We start from the raw sequence: 21221 nt of genomic DNA, 5'->3' as shown, positions 1-21221 counted from the left end.
GTTGTTGTTTCTGTATTCAGTCTGTCCCGTTATGTGGGGTGTGCTGTGGTGTCTGGTACCATGATGTTGGCATCTGATCTTCTGGGTCCTCTGGGGTGGCGCCTCCATGGATCTGACTTGTTTGTCTGGCGCATCCCATGGGTGCTCGTATTGGGATCTGGAGAGTTTGGAGGTCGAGTAGGCGGCTGTGGTGCACTGGGTGTTCTGGTGCCTTTTTATTCTCGCCAGCACTGACTTTTTTTAGGGCGATTTGTGCTGCATTGGCTTTCCTGTGGGATCGGACTGGACGGGTTGGCTTTTGGTCCCCACAGGCATGGGTAAGCCTTGGGTGCCTATGATCCTGTCAGCAGTTTGTTAGTCATTAAGGTTTCGCCATAGGGAACTGTAGACCTTTGCCTTGCACTGTAGTCATTTTTAATTAATCTGTGCTATCCGTACCAAATTCTTTGCTGCTTTGTATCGTTTGGTCCTTAATGTAGCACCAACGCTTCATGGCTATGCCACAGCTAATGACATCAAAGGATGTCAAAGACACAGCAAGCAACAAATTTTAAACCTGTACCTATTAGCAAAAATACTAAAAATGAGAACTGGGCCTCACTTTGAGAATAAGAAATACTTTCAGTCAGTGAGAAATGGAATTAGACAAAGTGCATGCATTGCCAAGCACCCAGCGCTCTTGCAAGACCTGCTGTTATAGAAAAACGAATTAACAGCTTCTGTCCAAACAGATTAGAGAATTCAACAGCGACCTGGAATTCAGCAGAGACCTGCAATCTCCACCACGTGATGATATTATTAACGTCCTGTTTTGGTCATCTAAATCTCTGATCCAAGAGCCTAAACCCAAAAGCCTTCTAAGCTGCAGTGTGGTTTTGAGTAAACGAATGAAGCAGACACATCATGCAAACAGTGACAATGCATATTCATGTTGAAATATACTTCGAATATGAAGAATGAGGAATGCCAGTGGAGTGCACAGCATGTGAATAGAAATATTTAAAAATATTTTCTGTCCAAGAAAGTAACCTTTTGCCAATAAAATGAAGAAAAACAGAAAGGATATTAACATGCCACAGAAAAATGACCCCTAAGATTGACTTTCAGAATTTTCAGCTCTCCAGCACTTTTTTTTTGTCACAGTTCTCCTTCCACGTACTTCAGCTCTGCAACCATAAATAAAACAAATCTTCATCTGACATGTAGCGTCTGCACCGAAGCAATCCAGCCGCTCCATTATAATTTAGCAATTTGATAGCAGTATTTCCAGATGTACCTGTGACAAAATTCCCTCACCCCAAACACACACACATGCGAACTAAAAGCATCTAAAGCTATGGCAGTCTTTCAAAATTTTAACCAGAGATAAGTAGTCATGTTTACAAGCAATGTGTCAAATGTTGGCAGCATGGTGGCATAGTGGTTAGCATAGTGGCTCTTGTGATGGCCTGGCCCCCCCCTCTCCTTTTAGTGCGTACCCTACCTCATGCCCAGAGTCCCCTGGGATAGGCTCAAGGCTTCCTGAAACCCTGTATAGGATAAGCGTTATATGAGTGAGTGAGTGATTGATTGGAATGTACTTGTCAATCATTTTTATTTTTTGCCACACAATGATAAAAGAACATAATCCTTAATTTTGATCTTGTTCAGTTCCCACCCAATTGCCACAAGCTCAACTACCATACAACAGCTAGCAGACCATACAAGGAGGGTCCAGCCAAACTTATTTATGACAAGACACAAGAAGCCAGCCAAAGCTCTGTCTTGATCTTGTTCTGCATAAATGAGTATCTGCGTCATGAGTGCCCCCAAGAATGCCATCTCACCCACCCAGGAAACACAGCCTCTCTCTTTGGACTCCCAGCTGTGTTAAAAACTTCTTTTTGTTCTTCTTCTTGTACAGTTAAAGTTGTCTCAGGTAAAAAAAAAAAAAATCACATACACAAATATTGACTTATGATGTATCTTAATGTAGAAAATAACTAAGTACACAAGACTACACATGACACATTTTTTGTAGGCGTGATAGAGCAGGAAAATCCCCCGAAATCACCCCCACTGGTTTGGTTGTTGTACACCTCAGCTGTAGAAGCATCGCCTCAGTGCTCACTGCACAACAATATGCACTCCAGCACTCTCGTGTTCACATAACAGGTGTTGCAACAGGAGCAGGATTCTGACTGAACAGCTTCTCAGTGCTGTCTGCATGGCTCCCGCTGTGCTTCCAGCCCACTGACTCCAACATGTTTCACAGCAGTTTTATGAATCCTCTGAGCAACAGATTCACTTGTGTTTTCTTTTTCACTCAGGCTGCTTTTTCTTAAAGCAGTAGTTCTGACTATAAGGAGAATCACATGCTTATAATGAGAACTTACACTTTCATACACTGGTTTATACAATACGGTTCTACATTTATAGTTTATATATATATATATGTTAAATATAACGCGAGAAATTAATTTTATTGGACAATGGACAAGATATTATTCATCATACAGTTGGCTAGATACTTTTATTGATTTTGGTTATGCAGGGTTGCAGTGGAGAAAAATGAGGTTTGCTTTATTCTAAACGTAAAAACTGTACATACGTGTATTAGCTTTAGATTAATCAACATACAGGGATAACTAAATGGAGAAAATCACACAGCACTAGTTAAAGAGAGTGTATTTACCAAACCAAATGTCTTGTACCGGAAGGTATGCATATGCTAATGCCCCCAGTATACACTAATTCTATGAAGTGGATTCTAAAATATTTTGCTTTGGTTTTGTTTGTCAATTTTTTTTCTCAAACATTGCATGCTTTCCCATGACAAATATAAGAGGCAGGGTAAATGCAAACACATGTAATTCCTAATGAAACTTTTCCTCTTGTGTGGTATCATGACAACTCGTAACAATCTAGCATTCACTCTTCATTTGTGCTGTTTTGGCCACTTAGGATAACTTCTCAGATCTATTCCATGTTTGGAGATTTGGATGTTTTTGATAGGAACAGCTGTTCCGCATCTACATCATGGCGTGTTGAAGAGCAGCGCTTCCAACGACACCGGGCACCCAGTTCTCCCTCAGCCACCCGGCAACAGAGAGACTTGTTTAGTATTTTCCCAGGAATGCGCTTCGGCCTTGTGACCTTGTGAGCAGGGAAGCAGAAAAAAGGCCCACTGCCAGAGGCTGCGCCATACAGGTGGAGCTACTGCTCACTTAGAACCGATCATGTCAGTGTTTTGACTGTTTCATGTCGAGTGGGTCTCGACCGAAACAGCAAGTGCACCGCCACTTTGTTTGTTCTGCCGAGCCGGGGCCCAAGAAGCAGGTTGAAAATTCCTTCTTTATGAGTTGAGGCCCGGACTATTATTGGAAAGAGTCTGCAGTTTGACTTAGGGCCTCACTAAGGTTAGTGTAAGGAAGAACGGCAGAAAGGGGGAAAAACATAAAGCAGCATTTCTAACAAGCTGTAACAGAAATGTCACTGCTTTAATATCCAAACTCGGCAGGAAATCTTGGGGAAGTTTTGGGGTGTTTGAACAGATTGAAACTGTCTTACTAAAGTTTTACTTAAAAATTATTCCGTTTAAAACTCAACTATAAGACCCCTTTCGATATTACTGTTGAAAAAAAACAGTGGAATAGTGTTGTGCTGGCTCTCCTGTTTGGAAATTGTTTGGGATAGCAAAAAATATTTATGACATGATTTATTAAAGGTTGTCTGACAGATTGTTATGTAAACTGTTTTAAGCATCATGGAGAGATTTTAATTGTGCTGTATTTCATTTGTAAGCTGTTGTGTCTGTAGAAAGTTTACAGCTGTTATGTTTGGACTGCTGAATGGTTTGGGTTCTACACGTGTGGCATGTTTGTGCATGTGGTGGGTCCGAACACGCCCACTGTGATGTACGTTTTATTGCTCCTGGTGTGTCTGTGTGTGTGGGCATGTTTTTATATCTCGCTGTAAATGAAATGTCCCCATAAAGACAGGAATATCTGACTTTGGTTTTGAGAAGGAAAAAGGTTTCCTTAAAGTTAAAATTATGGTTAAATGTAGTAGGGATAGCATTAATTAGCTGCAGTAATATTTAAATCAAGGATAGTTGGAGAAATGTGTGTGTGTGTGTGTGTGTTCTTCTGGTGCATTTTGAGCACTGGAACTTGTTGCTTCAGCTGAAGTTTGAGTCTCACCCTCTCTGAACTCCCAGAGTTTTGGTACCCAAATATGTCTGTGCAGAATTACCACTGCCAAGGCTCTCATTAAGTCTCGTTGCGTGTCCATGTGGTCAACAGCCAACATAAACACACCCAACACTGTTATCTGTGTCTGGCCTGGATAATACTCACGGCAGTCTTACTCTCAGGCAGACCGTCTGTACACACAAACACAGAATGGTTTCAACCTCACTAGACCTCACATGCCTGAGGAGATAAACTATTTCACATAATCGCTTGCAGGTAGGCATGAATTTATATCTAGAACAGTACAGCCCACTAATGTATGACATGCCTTCCATTTTGTTGTGTCTTGCTCTTGTTTAAAAGAGAGGTATGATTGCTTAAAACACTCAGTTTCAGTCGGTCTCACTCCCTGTCCAGTTCTCTCTCCTCAGTGCCTAGACAGGATTTATTTATTTTTTTTTAAATATCATGTTTCATGCATTTTTATTCTCATGCTCGTCACAGTAACCCAGACTATATGTCCTCAGAATGTCCTTATCCTATCCTCCAATCAACCTTTTTCACTTAGATTCACAAACACTGCCTCCTCAACTTTATTTTGTCTCATGAATTTCCTCCTGTGAGTTTTTACTTTCTCTTGCTCGTCCTGTAGCTGTAGCTTTTGCCTCTTATGACCTTCCTCTTTTTACTTCTCTCTCTGGAAGTAATTACCGCGCTATCCCAGAGTTCCGTTAGACGAGAGGTGTGGCCTGTGCCAGAGATCCATGCTTCTGCCCTCCTTCTCCCTCCCCAGGCGTCCTCGGTCTCCCCTCTTTGTCCGTTTGTTCCTCCTTGCTCTTGGGGATACTCCAGATGTGAAGCTAGCCATAAATTTCTTGCATACTCTTAAGTCAGCAGCAGCCACCACTGTGTTCCTCTCAGCCGAAAGTGTAGTGCAGAGCCTTCCTGCTGCATTGTGCATGTTTTTCCTCCTTCCTGCAGCAGCTCCCTTATCTTTACCTGTGGCAAAATAACTCACAATAGTCCAGCACACTGAAGCCCCAACAGCTACAATAGTCTGCTACAATAACTATAATGGACGCCTACAAAACCCTGTTCTTGTGGGTTATTACATTGCAGTATCTGCTTACAACTTTGGATTTCGAAGAAGGAGGACGTTAAACAAGGCAGGGATCACTTGTTTGGTGCAGACACTGCTAAAACAGTTTAATGGATTTAAGAGATTTTCTCTTGTGGGAGATTTATATTGCTGCAAAGATGCATGTAAAAGTATTTGGGCCAAGATGTGGAGAATCGCTTTATGCAAATCTGTATATTCAGTATAACTGGGATTAGGATTGACAATGTGTTGATCTTAGCTTTTCACTCAGACCCGTGCTAAAATATCTGAAAGCATTTTTACATTTCTGAGACACATTAGCTCTACTAGCTTACAAAGGAAGTTTCCTCCTCATCAGGACTGGGCATTTCACATACAGTTCCATATCCCCTTGTTCTCTCTGCGTCAAATTTAAATATCCCCACACACAATTCTCATGTACATGTTATACAACTAAACGCATCATTAAATAATTTAGCATCTTTTATCCATTGCCATTACTGTAGCAAACTGGTACTTTTTTTTTTTTCCTGACATGTCAACTCTGCGACTGCGAGTGTCTGCAACTATCATAAGATTGTACATGCTTGTTGTACATTTAATTTAAAATACTTTCAAAGGGTCATATACTTTGCTTAGACATTTGCCTCATATGTTTTACAATTTTTGTACCTGAGCAAACTGGACAAAGTTTCTCACTCCACCAACCACCTGTAACTCAAAAGAAGAAGACACGATACTCAGAAAATGCGAGTATTTGCAAAAGATGCAGTCTGTGTTTGGGTGTTTTCTATTTTCTGTGAAAGCTGTTGTGTATGTTTACTCTTTAACATTTGTAAGTTTAATTAAATAGTTAAAAAATTGTGAATCAATTTTATTTGATAACTGACCCAAGGATTCAAATAATTGAGTCAACCAACTAAAGATTGATTCATTTCATAAACAGTTGAATCATGCCACTGTATTTAACAAAAACTACAAAAAAGTTTTTTATGTTGTTTTAGCAACACAGCAATTTTGTTACTTAGTATTTCCAGATCCCCAAAGCAAATCAAATCCATCGAGCCATTTGGGCAAGCCTAAAGCTCAAACATTGTACTTGATTTAAAACGAGTCAACAATTAAATTAAATTTTATTTGTATAGCGCTTTTAATAATTGTCATTGTCGCGAACATAAGTCTTTGGTTTCTCCAAAATGTCTTTTAATTGAAATGCAAATGATGTTACGCCCTTAGTTTCACCCCTTTTCCAAAAATGCTGTTTTATTGTCTGTAGCTTTAAATGAACTGACCCTGAATCCCTGTTTTGCAGAAGTTTATTTTCCCATCCAAGATCAGAATACAGTGAAAACAAACAATCAGGAAAAACGCCCATATTTTTAACCCACTTAGGTTCGGGGTCTCATCAGACAAATTTTAAATTGTTTTGAGGCTTTTCCAACACACATTTCTGAGTCTCACAATTAAGAGCAAAACACATGGAAGAGTTTTAATTCTCAATGACATTTAACAGCATTTAGCGATTATAAAATACAACTAGAAGCTAAAGAGGGCTAGGCTAATAGCTAAATTATAAATTTTTTGTGCTTTGAAAACAGACATACAGGAGATTTAGCTCTCATGTTTAAATGTTATATCGCTAAACAGGTTGAAAATTAGTACAGCATCATACAACAATGCTTTTATATTCACACACATAAGATCTGTTGCTGATAGAAGCTAAGGAAATCAGCTTACAATGTTTCACACAGATTCTCTGCTATAGTACAGAACATTCTGACTGTTCCTCAAAATTACTATCCAGAGCATTTGTCCTGTTCTTGGGTTGCAATACAAGCTACTGTTAGCAACATTAGCTTAACAAATTTAACATTTTAAACTCACATCTTTAGGATGAAGCTGAGTCACAGACAGTTGGAATAGATCTGCTCAGCTTTAGTACTAATGCGAATCCATCTTAAAAATTGTGTCTCGTTCAGCAAGCAGTCTGAAGGATGTGAAATGTTTCGCACACATTTATCTTTCACGATAACTGTCAGACCATTTCCACTGTAATTAAATGATAACCATAGTTTCTTCACTCCCTCAGAAGATGTGTGTAAAAGAGAGAGCTTGGTGTACTTTTTTTTACAACCAACATCAAAACATGCCTCGTCTTTTTCCAGGCTGTACCCATTCACGACTCAACTTACAATACAAGAAATTACCAATAAGTGACTTTTAAATCTGATTTATTCAAAGCTGTATAATCAGCACCAGGCACCACTCATCCTTATATGTTTGCAGATTACCGGAGCTCGGGCTCTGGTCAGGACAGCACCTGCTGGGGCGGAGGCACCAGTCATGAGCAAGGCTGAGTTCATGGAGAAGGTTCGGCGCAGTAATGAGGCGTGTCAGCTGGGTGACTTCAGCACGGCTGTGGAGCTGTACAGTGAGGCTTTGTGTGCAGACCCACAGAACTGCATCCTCTACAGCAACCGCTCTGCCGCCCGCCTCAAGCTTGGTCAGTACCACTCAGCACTAGATGATGCAGTCAAGGCCCGTGTGCTCAACCCCAAGTGGCCTAAGGTAAGTGGAATTGGTTATTTTGGATAGTTAGATGGAATTAGTTGTTAACCTATGTATTTTATGTTGATTATTTTTAATGTTGATTATAGATATGAAGGCTGTCTGTGGACATGATGCATAAACATTTAGCTCTATTCAGCTCTTTGCATTTTCTCTCTATGGCCAAAAGTATGTGTACAGTTAGGTATTTCGAAAAACAATTGATTTGTTCCCCCTGCGACTATAACACACAAGAATCACATTTTTCCCCATTCCCACAGTGAGATTAAAATCAAGGTTCAGTACCGGTCACTCAAGTTGTGGAAATCATTCCCTAAAAGACCTAAGTTTATACAGTACATAGGGACGGTGCCATGCTGGAACATGTCTGGGCCTCTTAGTTCCAGTGAAGAGAGATCTTAATAATACAATATAATGCAGCATACAAAGATAAATAACAAAATATTTGTGTGTTCAATAATTTGTGGTTCCGTTTGTTGACAAAACCTCATATTAATGTTATGATGAGATGTCCACATACTTTTGACCATATTATGTATACAAGTAATATTTTTTATGTTTAAATGCATTTGACCATATTTGTATTCAAATGCTTACATAAACTATATTTCTGTTTCACACCACCTGACCGCCCGGGATGGTGAGAGTTACTGGATACTTTCTTGTGCATGTGCACTTGCACGCTAAGACTTTTTTTTTACACAATGGACCCTGTGTTTTTTTTTTTGTTTTTTTTTTAATGGGATTTACCCATTTAATTTCCCTCCTCCACAAAGTAGCACAGGATTGCTGTGTTTCCAGCTGTGTGTGATTTCTTTAAGCTAATAATGACCTAGCAGTTGAATCATCATGCAACTCTGGCCTTAGCAGGTCTGGTTTGGTCTCTTTTCTAAACTTGTCTATTTAGCCACTGAGTGCTCTTAAATACTAGAGAGAAAGAACTACAGTAGGCAAAATTGAGTTGAATAAGTAAGCTTGTATAATGAGTCAGTACAGTAAGTGAACCAGAAGATATCAGAGTTTGAACAACCCCCTGCATAATGCTTATTTTAACGTCTCCACTGACCTAGAACTCTACAAGTCAGTAACTTAAAGTCAATAACTGACACTTTTTAAGGCTTGCTCTTTGAGGATAGCCTTTCCAATTCTACATTTCAATCTTTCTCTAGCATCCTTATTGGTTTTAATTTAAGCGAACACAATATTTATTGATGAAGAATAGCTTAAGGATTCTGTCACAATCTGTTAGACACATTTTGGTCTTCGTTATTAGGGTGACATGATACATCACCCTAACATCAAAGCAGGCCACTGAATTTGTCATCCTGTAGCTAAAATGCCAGCTGTCCTGCCATGACAACATGTGACACATTATCCAGGTCAGATTCAGTCAGGTAGACATGTAAAGTACAAATTTTTTTTGAGAATCTTACGACTTACGTGATAGGATGCATTTTTAATGACATGGGACAGGTCATAAAGGTACAGATGGGCTACCAAAGCCAAAAAAAAACACACTGGTGTTTTTTTTCTCTTTCTTTTCCTCACTGACAATCACAGATTGCCTAGTACAGGATGTAATGATTTGCATCTGGACTCACCATCTACTTTATGCTTTTTCTCTACTTCATATCGAACCTATGTTACACACTCAGTTACTGATGAAGGTCAAAATGTTCTACTTGTGGCTTGGGAGTACCATGTATGACCCCTATTTCTTTTTATTTTGATGCCCAGGAAAATGACTTATTTCTGAAAGTGCCAAGGCACCTCCATTTCCTACAATATTTCAGGAGCCTTTTGTAAAACCTTTCTCTTGTTTTGGAGTCTTTTTAGGGCTGTCCTTAAAAGGCTATGCAGGTGTGTCAGATTGAAATGCTTTGCTTTGCATGAGTTGTTGGCAGAATTGTGTGATGTCTGCCCAAAAAACTACCTATCACCCAGTTTGTTACATTAGGTCTCATTCCAAGGTCATCTGTTTATTTCAGAGTAAATGGTGGTGAAAATCATGACTACAGCTTATAGACAGGTTGGGCGCTTAGTCTTCACCTAACATAACTTTTAAAAAACGCTCCGAAAAGTTACAGTATGGTTGCAGGGGTATCACAATGCATTTCAGCAGGTTCTACAAGATTACTTATTGGTCAAGTACAACGGTCATTTCTGAAAACTTCCACATGGTCCTAAACTGACATTTTATGATTGTTTAGGTGATTGACACTGCCTTTAGGAGAATGCTGAAACAGAATGCTAGTGTGTAACTAAGGTTTTATAACCTCTGGATAACCACAAGGTTAGCTCTCCAAAAAGGTCAGAAAAATATAAAGGAAAAAAGTCCAACAAGGTATTGAGGTGATTATCACCCCCAGTGAGAGTTACAGTGGAACCTCGGATTGCGAGTTACGCACTTGTTCCGCAAGATGAGCAAAGATTTTTAATAAATGGTTTACGAGTCTTGGTTTACGAGTACCGAGTATCATGTATCACGCATGCGCTTCTTGTTTTGACGCAGAGCATCACATGATCACAATTGAGCCAATGTTTTTTCTTTCTCTTGTGCTGTGGAATTGTGGGTAATTGTTTCTCCTGCTGGGTCTTAATAATCCAAGGTTCCACTGTATTCATAGAAACACACTTGCATGCATTCTGGAACTGTATGCATGTACCTAGTGACAGCCCATATAAAACATTTACACACTGCTAAACCGTAAAGCATACCCTCACATCACACAAACCATGGTTGTCGTATATAAAGATGATCTGTGTTAGTGTTCAGCAGTTTTAAGCCAGTCATGGTCACGCAGAGACTGGAAAGTCCACTCAGCATATTCCTGCTATATATTTTTCAAATTGTTGGTATTTTCCTTCCATGTTTGTACCCACAATTTTACAAATAGAAAAAGAAATCCTGAGTCACATATAATCAGATCGGTATAATTTATAGTTTTCCCAGTAAGGACCCTTAAAATGACTGGTAAGCCCTGGCACCAGCTGGTAATTGCTCGTGTTTCCTTATTAGGTGAACATCTATCTGGTTTATGTCTGCGTACAATCACAACATTTTGACAGGGAAGAGGATGACACACAATATACACTGGCCTTATACAACCATCTTGAACCTCATGAGCACACCCATTTCATTTGTTCTTGCATTCTACACTTGTAAGTCACCAGAACAATATGCGTGTGTGTGTGTGTGTGTGTGTGTGTGTGTGTGTGTGTGTGTGTGTGTGTGTGTGTGTGTGTGCGTTCATGCGTGCGTGCAACACTCAATTTTAGCCTCAATATTTTGTCTGACTTAGTTTGAAGATTCCACTTATAAATACATATAGGTTATCCCTATTTGAATAATTTCTTCAGTTCATTAGAACCACTTTATTTGTCCAGGAATAAAAATATGTTCTATAGGTGCATTCTTAGGCAGTAATTTGATATTTAACCAAACTGAGGTGCTTGTCATTTAATTTTTTTTTATCTTTAAGGATGAATTTCCTGTACAGTCTGTGCCAGCAAACAAACTCAACAAGGTCTTGTATAAATCTCACAATCGTAAAAGAAAAGGGCACTAATCACATGGTAGTACTGGATTATCGAATGAAATGGGTTTGTGGTTTGTGGCAACTTAATTATTCCAAACATCTGTTTTGTGTGGCTGTGGTTTAGCTTTGTTCCCCTTAATGTTGATTTAATATGTTGCCAAGTGTGTAAACATCTAAGTTCATAGATACCAAACCTCTTAATTCACAATGTTCAATGAATTTGAAGACTTTTACTCCCCCAGGAGTTGGCCTGAGTCATGAGAATTCTATTCAGTTTTAGGTTATATTGTGCTCTGAAAAGCAAGGTGAGATTAAAGTCGCTTGTTAAAATGACAGTGTTTTTTTTTTTTTTTGGCGCTCACCCCTGTTCAATAAAGATATTTAAAATTATAGATCACATCTGTAAATCTAAATAATTTGTCATTCATGTGCTTTGGCAAAAGTGTCCCTACTAATAAAACAAATGGACTTGAATTGGATGTTATAGTGAACAGAACAGCAGTAATAGGGCTTATAGTAAGCTATGTCACTGGCAGTATGGAGTCTGCTTCCAGTATCGGACTTCCTTTAGAAGTAGAATGGGAGGAAGTGGAGGGTGTGGGGCAGTCACTGCAATGTTGTTGTCCAAAAAAATGGACAAGCTTTCCAGCAAACTAGCACAACGGCAATAACAGGGGGGACATTCCTATGCCTTTTACTGCCTTTTAAGAGGTTTTGAGTTCTTGCTTAACACATTTCACAACACATTTCAGAAAGTGTCCTTCCTTGTGATTTATTTATTTATTTATTTTTCACTCTACAAATTAAATGTTTAAAATGGATCATCTCAGTTGTTGATATATTATACATAATTATTTTATAAATATAAACATCAGAGTAACTAGATATGTATGATGTTGTATATTCCTTAAAAATATTTAAAATTCTTTTGCTCAGGCTGTGAGCCTAGATTAGAAGACGTTATAGCAAAGCTGTGTCCTTGCATTTTTTATTTTTTTTGGTTTGTTTCTGTTCCCTGCCTGACTGTCACTCATGCAGACACTTTTCAGCCTTTCAAAAGAGAGGTTATGTGGCTTTCTGTGGATGCAGAAAGAATGCAAATCAGTATGCATTCAGACAAGTTTGAGTTCATCAGCAGGCACACGTTAGCTTGAGGATTTGTGTGGGTTGAATTTGGCTATAAAAGTGTATAGTGACAAAATGCTTTTGTCAAATAATCATTTTTTAAAATTCCCATGGAAAACAATTATTTCATTGGTTTTTGTGCAGTCACTGTCGATAATGGTTGTTAATCCCTAAGTGATGTCAAACAGATAGAACCATTTTGGGAGCTTTCGCTCTCTCTCTCACTCACTCATCTTCTATACCGCTTTACCCTGTATTTAGGGGACCTGGAGCCTATCCCAGGAGGCTTAGGTTATAATCAATAATCAATAACTTAGATGGAATCAATCCAGTTCAAAGTAGGTCATAGCCTATTTGCAAAATGTAAACATGACCTGTTTGTTTCCAAATAACATCACATGGTATGGGATTCAGATTATAGGAAGAACTAACTAATATTAATAGATATTATTCAATTCAGTTCAGTTTTATTTGTATAGCGCTTTTAACAATTTACATTGTCGCAAAGCAGCTTTACACAATCAAAAGAATGATTTAAGTTTGTGTAAAATGTGAATGTGTATGAATCAAAATGATAAGATTTGCCCTGATGAGCAAGCCAAGGACGACGGCGACAGTGGCAAGGAAACTCCCTGAGATGGTAATAGGAAGAAACCTTGAGAGGAACAAGACACAACAGGGAACCCATCCTCATTAGGGTGAAAGCAGATAGCAGGGATTGATCTGCATCGTACTGTGTGAGACTGGAAGTTCAGTATAACAAGAGATGTGTTTAAGTTAATATGGATTCCAGTTCGTTATTGGAGGCTCAGGTAGACTATAGGAAACTCCACTCCTGAACTACTGAGCAACTGTTAGTATTTACAAATAAAAATGGCAAATAAAAATTTTGTATATTATTACATCACTAATATGATGTATATTAGTGATGTAATAATATACAAAATTTTTATTTAGTTCAATACGGTATGTTGGTGTCACAATACTTTTAATCCAGCAAACACAATTGTTGTCATTGGTTCATAATGATTTGAAATATGTGCAGTAATATAGTCAATGATGAAAAACAGTGCTAATGAGAAATTTAAGTTGTGATTTGAGTTAAGTTTTTTTTTTTTTCAGGAAGAGTGGGCTTGATTAAGTTTAAACAACTTAAGTGATATTATATGACAATAGTGCTGATATAGAGCATAAGAGCACTGGGGCAATTAACTATGTATCACTCCGCTTTATATGTGTGCTAATTAAGCAATATTTCGTATTGTTGTGCTGTTGTGATAAACACAATTCATTATCAACTGACTATGATTTGTTTGTTTAATTAACCAGTTATTTTGCTTCACCAACACACATCCTTACATGACTGGCAGAACTAATTGTGACTGGCAGAGATAGTTACTTGGCAACCAACAGATATCCACTGACAGTTAGTGTAATTAACAGGGAAGTAGTTTTAAATTCTTACCTGTGCTGTGTAGGCAAAAGGTATGGAGGTGGTGGACAGTCCTGTAAATCTCATAAGTGTCTCTTTATATTTCCACTAATTTCAGCTATGCTTCAGCTATAACTTCACCAAATAGTGTCAAATGAAAATCTAATGCGCGCGGGTGTGCAGTCACTTGTTAAATACACCCAAGCAGTGCCCATGATTTGGGACTTGAGAGGGATTTGAGATTAAGCCTCGTTAAATTTTTAGCTTGGCTTAAGCGTAAACAAAACAACAAATAAAACTACAAGGATAGAGTTCTTAACTTACAACAATTACGTACAATAAGTACACAAATAACAAAACGATGCGCTAAAATGCGTCTGTGACTGGTTTTGAATGTGCGTTTGGCAGGACTTCTCAGTACCACGTGTTCTTTTCAATCACTTTCACCCAGCCTGCAACTGACAGTTGTCAGTGTAATTAAAGATTGTACGTAGAATACCTGGGACGTAGAATAATACAGTACATATGGTTTAATGTCCCAGTGCTGTTACTGTCCATTATCACCCGTATATTTCGTATACTGATGGAGTATACTGATTAGAATGATTATGGTATAGAATGATTCTGGTCCAATCAGAGTTCTTGGTTGTTTAATAATCACCAACACCTAATGGACCCTACTTGGTGTGTGGAATGAGGGATACTACATACAATGTTATGCTATTTGGGAGTACACTCCAGATGTAGTTAGTTAGCTGAGGTTCTTCTACAGCAAATCAAGTGGAGACATAAAAAGAGAATAAACCATAGAGGTGGGTATCCACCACCTCTATTGTTTATTCTCCCTACCTTTTGGCTAGAGAGTACTGATAACAGTTTACTACGCTTACTGTTGGTCGCCACAGGATACATGTTTGTATGTGTTGGTGAAGTAAAATAACTGCTTAAATAAGCAAACAAATCATAATCTGTTGATCGTTAATTATGGTATTCTTTACAACGTCACCCCCTCTCATTGAAATATTGCTCAGTTAGTAGTATTTTATAAATACTAACTTTTTATTATTATGCAGTCTGTTTACTGTATTTAATCTGAGAGCCTTGTAGCAAATTAAATGGTACTACGCAGATTGTACAGATTAGATGGTGATAATGTTTTGTTTAACAGTTTATTCAAATGATAATAGCTTTATCCAAAATAATGTAGCTTATCAGGAGGTCTAAGATAGGAATAGATAAGAAAAACATATTCAAGCAAATTTAAAGTAGGATTAACAAAGCATAGTGTGCACGTGTGAATTAGACCAGAGGGTTGCAGCGGCGTTCACATATAATCTAATGTTGATTATACCTTTTGTGAATATGAGCCTTGAAGCATAAAACAGACAAGTTTAAATATCACCTTCCAGTCTGGTCTTTCAGCACTCTGTAATCCAAAACATACATTAAAACAGAATTTGTTTACCCTTATAGTGCTTCCATTAAAGCTTATGTGTCAGTAGTTGTCTATGAAAAGTTAGTCAAGTGTAGCGGAGGGACAGGACAAGCGGACTGGTGTTATAGCAGTGACCTGCTGCTCCTTACTGTGGGGTCACTGGTCAAGTTCAACTTTAATTAAGTCCCAAACGAGAGAGGGCACTGTGAGCAGGCCATTTACTTCTGCTTGGGTTCCCAAATCAGCTGGGGAATCTCATGCTTTCCTTCAGTTTATTGCTCCCTCTTCTCAGACTCTGGTGTTGGCACAACAGCCTCTTCAGTAGAAGGGAAGAACACAAGAAGCACAAAAGGTCTTTAAAAGACCTGGACGTTTGCAGAAGAAGTTTGTTTGTGTGTGTGTGTGTGCGGAATTTTTCTGATGGGGAGTTTTCCTTCCTTATCCTTTCAATGCCCATCTGCTAAAACACAAGAGCTCTTTCTTATTCAGATCAAACATTTCATGGGTGAAAGACACTAAGTCCCTCGCCTGTTTTTCTATAGTCTGGCCTTTTTTCCGTCCTTGCTTTCTATACATTACGTTTCTGAAAGGGAGCCACAATAATTGCCATCCTTCAGTGCTTACGGAGTCCACACAGTTGCTAGGTTATGGTTGTCAAGCCCACAGGATTGCAGGTGGGCCGTGCAATGATCGTGGAAAGGTTTTCATTATTCGTTTTTGTTAAAGAGGCAATGCATGTCAAAGCGCTTCATCGTCGGATAATGCACAGGCTTTTTGGTATCCATAATTAAATCTTTATCTCTGACTTCAGTTTATTAAATTTGAAGATTTTAGATTAAATATAGAGCTGGCTTAGAAGTTTTCAAAAGTTGCACTAGATTTTAGTGAATGTTTAGATCAAGACCGTATTTGTATCTGATCTTTTTATGTGACTTGACTATCATAATTGTCCGAATTAAAATGATTGATATAAAAATATAATAAAACCATGGTCTTAATGTATCCACAATGAATTTGTGTTTAAATTCAGACTATACCAGGTGGACTGAGACACATTCTAGACATTATATGAGTGCGAATACAGCTTGCTAAAGCACATTTGACAATTAAAAAAACCCTGTTTCGATGCTTTACCATGTTGTAATACCCTGCTTATTGATGTGTCAGTATTGTATGTTGTCATATGTGATACTTATTTATTATTTGCCCAAGCAATTGATTTATAAATCAAGTTAGACTTGATCATTAGTATTTCACATAACCATAACATGTACAGTGAATAGACTATACTTTTTTCTTTTACCTAAATCTTCACAGGCACATCTTTTTAATCAGTGTGTATATTCTATTGTTCCCTGCTGTAAACTTGGCCAGAACTTGGTTTTGCTTTGGGTTTGTCAGGAAATGACAGGAAAGAGTGAGATCTTCCTGAAGTGTCTCCTTTTCCTGAAGAAAACGTCCATAGTCTCCCGTCAGATATAAGGGAAATCTTTAGCAAGATGTCAGTCCAGTTGGTATTTATATATGGGATTGTTTTACTGATCATTACTTAGAAGGAACAGTAAAATATAGAGAATTTTGTTTACAGGGTTGGGTGTGTGTGTGTGTATGTGAAAAATACAGGCATGCCTGATAAGAATAAGACTAAAATCCCACATACAGTGCTCTAATAACTAAATAAAAACACGTTCCTAGGTAAAACTTCTCACATCTAAATAGGAGTATGGAACTCTGGAGTTTTGGGACTAAGAACAAATGTACTGTAACAAGCTGAGTTATGTATTAAATATTACAGTTTACTTTAATTAGTAAACTAATCTGATTCCAGATGTTACCTTATGTGGTTAACACCAGATTAAACTCAAGATACGAGACACATAACATTAGCAGGTGTAAGTGTTTGGAATTATAACTATAATTTCATGTTATATTATGTATGTTCTCTGAGAATCTCTTTGGGCTTCCTGTGAAACTTGCATAGAGGCCGACTCTTTTCAAGCATTTATTTATTCATTTATTTATTGATTGATTGATTTTATTAATGAATCCCATTTCAGTCCCAGACTGTAACACCACAAAATGTCAAAATGTTCAAGGAATGAATATATATACATTCATACATACAAGCAACTACTGTATACATAACAGTGTAGTTATATACTAGAGATGGGTAAAAATGTATTCAGTTTCAGTTATGTATCGCCACACTGATTCCAAAATACGCATCGCCACACTGATTCCACAGTGTCTTCTGTGTTAGGAGCAAATTATTTTGAAAGTTTGTTTAGAACTATAGCAAAATCCGAAGAAAAAAAATGATATGGACATAATTGGTGTATTATATTATTGTTCATATAATAGACTAACAACAGTCTATTTAGCAAGAATATCTACAGTAGCTTGCTATAATTAAAAGATACTCTGAAAAAAACAGGACACCTTCTATATTGAAGAAAAAAAAATAATGAGCAGTTTACTACAAAATATCTATGAGGGGAATTCAATTCATATCAGGACTTTTGATTGTGCAGAATAACAAAACAGTTATGAACGTAAAAATGCCCTTTATTTTTCTAAATAGTCGTCTGCTACACTCATTCTCTTATCGCAGTTTTTCACTAGTGCTTGAATGCCATCAAGGTTAAAGGTATGCCAGATGATTGGATTTCCAGCCTTATTTGTGAAACTCCTATATTGACCCAAACATATGGAGGTCTGGACTGTACGGAGTATGTGTAGATTACGGTACTGTGCTTGAAGTCTTTTGTAAATGACAATCAGTTTTATGCCTTTATCATGTTTATGCTTTCTGGTTTGACTTGAACAGGCTCGTATGTGATTTGTTGTTATTTGGGTAAAAGGAGCATCTTAAAGGAAGTTGACTCATAATATTCTATGGTGTAACAGAATACTGGAAAAATTTTCAGTCCCTTCTCTGTAAAGTATATGGCACAGCAGGATGCCACAAGGCTCTTTTCCCATGGTGCACATTGAGGATTTAGCTTCTGGCTGATCCTCAGCATTTAAGACACCCTGCTTTTATAAAGCAATATTGCAGCCACAACATGCTCATATGCACAGGGCGATATGATACGAAGAGGTTCAGTCTGAATGTCTGCTTGATGATTCACCACACATGAGTTCCAAGAACTGTTTTAGGCTGCAAAATACTGAAATTTGAATTAGATAACCTTTACCATATCTTAGAAGTACCCTTGTGCATGTTTAGATATTTGTTTTTTCAGAATTAGAAAAGAAATGACCGATACTTTTTTAAATTAATAAATTGAATAATTAATCAGGAATATAGGACATTAGGTCATTGGCACGAAAATAAAAAAAGCTAAAACAAGAATTCATACTATGTAAGTTATACTTTTTTTCTTTCCCTCTTCTTTGTGTCTCTGTTGTTATTGACATGCATGGTCACACAGCAGAATGAAAGCCCTCCAGTCCTGGCAGGGTACATGGTGCTCGACACTGTGGCCTCGACATGTAGGAATCTCTTGGCAGCCTGTTTCCTGCCACCACCCCCTCGCCCTATCAGCTCTGGGGAGAAAACTCCCTGGAAGCTTTGGACAAAAAGCTATATTTACTGCTGAAAGTATGTTGACTTGTGTTCCTGGCAGAGCTTGTAGGTCTTACTATGTATAATGTTTTTGAGACAGGGCAAGTCCAAATACCAGTAGCAAAACTGTGAGACAAAGAAAAGATTTACACTGAAAATGTGAGTTGATATAAAGGAGTCTTCACACCTCTGTATTGGTGGTGTTTTGTTTTTGTAAGGATAAAAAGATAAGTAATTTAGATCATATCTTTTTCCACCTTAATGTGATAAAGCAACTAATTTATAACCCAGTGAAAAACATAGAAATTTTGTTTCACAATAAACTGGTTGCTTAGTTATGTCCACCCTTTTGTAATGGGACATGCTTAAAATTAATCAGTCACATTTAAACTCATGTTCACGTGTGACACCAGTGCTTCTTAATCCGTAAAGATACGCTTGGATTATCATCATCTACGTTTCATTTCACTACTGAAACCATGATGTCGAAGATCACACATACTGTAGCACGTACGGAATCTCAGTACGGAAAGTGATGGATCAGAAAAGGGGTTCAAAGGGAATTCGAAAACATTAGACATAACATGGGACACCATCAAGACCATCATCAACCAGTGCAGAAAATGGAGCATTAAAGTGACAGAATACAAACTGATGACTTGGAGAAATATTTATCAAACACTGGTCACCCCCCTGATTGTGACAACAATTTTTTCATGTTCTTCACAATATCTGGTCTGTAAGGTTATGGTATCTACTGTAGATGGAAGCCTTTTTTCAGTAAAGACAAACATTCTCATAACTTTTTTGCCAAAATATGTAATGGATAGCTCAGAATGCCAATCTATGTTGGCAGACAACCTGCCGGCATCTGTTGGCGTCTGACAGATGGAGATCAAGAAAATGTTCATCTTCTAGCATGATAACAACACAAAGCACAAATCCAAGTCAACAAATTAAATGGCTTCAAAAGATGACTATTTTGGAATAACATAGTTCTAGCCAACATCAAAATCTTATCCAAAACCTGTGGAATGGTTATTATGTCATAGTAAATGTGATGAAAAGTCTGACATGACTTTTCAACACATGCAATTTTTATAGGGGGATGTAGACATTTTATATCCACTGTACATAATTGTGCTTCTGGAAAAGATTGTATGTCTTGCTGGAGGTTGTGGAAAGTCAAAATCCTGATCCTAAAGCTATGTGACGCTGGTTTGGATCACACAACAAGCTATAAGGAATACCCACAGTCATGGATGATGCCATAAACTATAAACCAGGCCATAAACCATAGAAAGCTTAGATAAGCTCATTGGTCGTTCAATTGAGTGAGAGGTGCAGTTTTATACAAGGTGTGTGTACCATGATGTACAAGTGAGAATCCAACAACCAAGTGGTGGGAGAGTGTGGGTTTACTTTCATGCAGGTGGAAGTGGCAGTCAAAGAGTAAAATAAGACTCATGTAGTAAAAGAAAGGTCAGCATTTTAATATCATATTAATATGTGAGTAAATTGGACATGTTGACTATGTTCACATTACCAGCATCAAGTGACCTAAATCTGATATTTTTTACCCTAATGAGTTTTAAGGCTGTCTGAACAGACAAATGTGATGTTTTTTTTTAGATCAGATCTGAGTAACTTTTGTATGTGGTCCTGGATTGGATACATCACTGATATGTAGTCATGTGATTTAAATGAAAGTTATCGTGTACAGTATAGGGCGCTGACATCATCAGTCAGCACTGGCAGTGTGAGGATTTTATAGTAGCTTTAGAGCTGCTAAAACTACTACCTAAAGCAAAGTGTCTGGCTTTTTCAAAATCTTGAGCAAAATCTTAAGTATAGTTTAGCTAAAATCTCATTCATTGTTTGAACTGGATAAGTGATTGCACAAATATAACATTTTAACCCAGATACTTTGAGCCAAGACTTATCGATGTGCGTGTTGCATGCCATTTTAGCGAACAGACACATTTACATTAGAGTCAGATAAAATTTACTTGTAATTATGAATGCGAGTCATGACCTACAAATCCAATCTGACCAAAAATTATAACTGTGTGATGCGTTTACAGTACTACATTTACTCGTCTTATGTATCTGGTGATCTAGGCTTTATACAGTATATAATGTGTATGTACATGTATGTATGTATGTATGTATGTATACATACACTCTCACAAATACACAATGTGTAGCCATATTGTATTATTGGCAGCAACATCTGACTAAATCTGGCTCCTCAAATTTATCTTTACAGATTTCTTTTTCCTT

The 21221-nt window shown here is 37.8% G+C and overlaps 1 protein-coding gene across 2 annotated transcripts in view; it reads left to right on the top strand.

Annotated features, from left to right (window-relative positions):
• The window catches only part of ttc28 (tetratricopeptide repeat domain 28), a 216735-nt gene that overhangs the window by 1625 nt on the left and 193889 nt on the right, over positions 1-21221 (top strand). For both annotated transcript variants that reach the window (XM_053515893.1, XM_053515892.1), the window contains exon 2: positions 7558-7839. In XM_053515893.1, the coding sequence (XP_053371868.1) occupies positions 7558-7839 (282 nt within the window). The remainder of the gene's footprint in view (positions 1-7557; positions 7840-21221) is intronic.

Source organism: Clarias gariepinus, chromosome 17 (genome assembly GCF_024256425.1).
Source record: "Clarias gariepinus isolate MV-2021 ecotype Netherlands chromosome 17, CGAR_prim_01v2, whole genome shotgun sequence".
Taxonomy (NCBI): domain Eukaryota; kingdom Metazoa; phylum Chordata; class Actinopteri; order Siluriformes; family Clariidae; genus Clarias; species Clarias gariepinus.
This window is presented reverse-complemented; position numbering and strand designations above follow the sequence as displayed.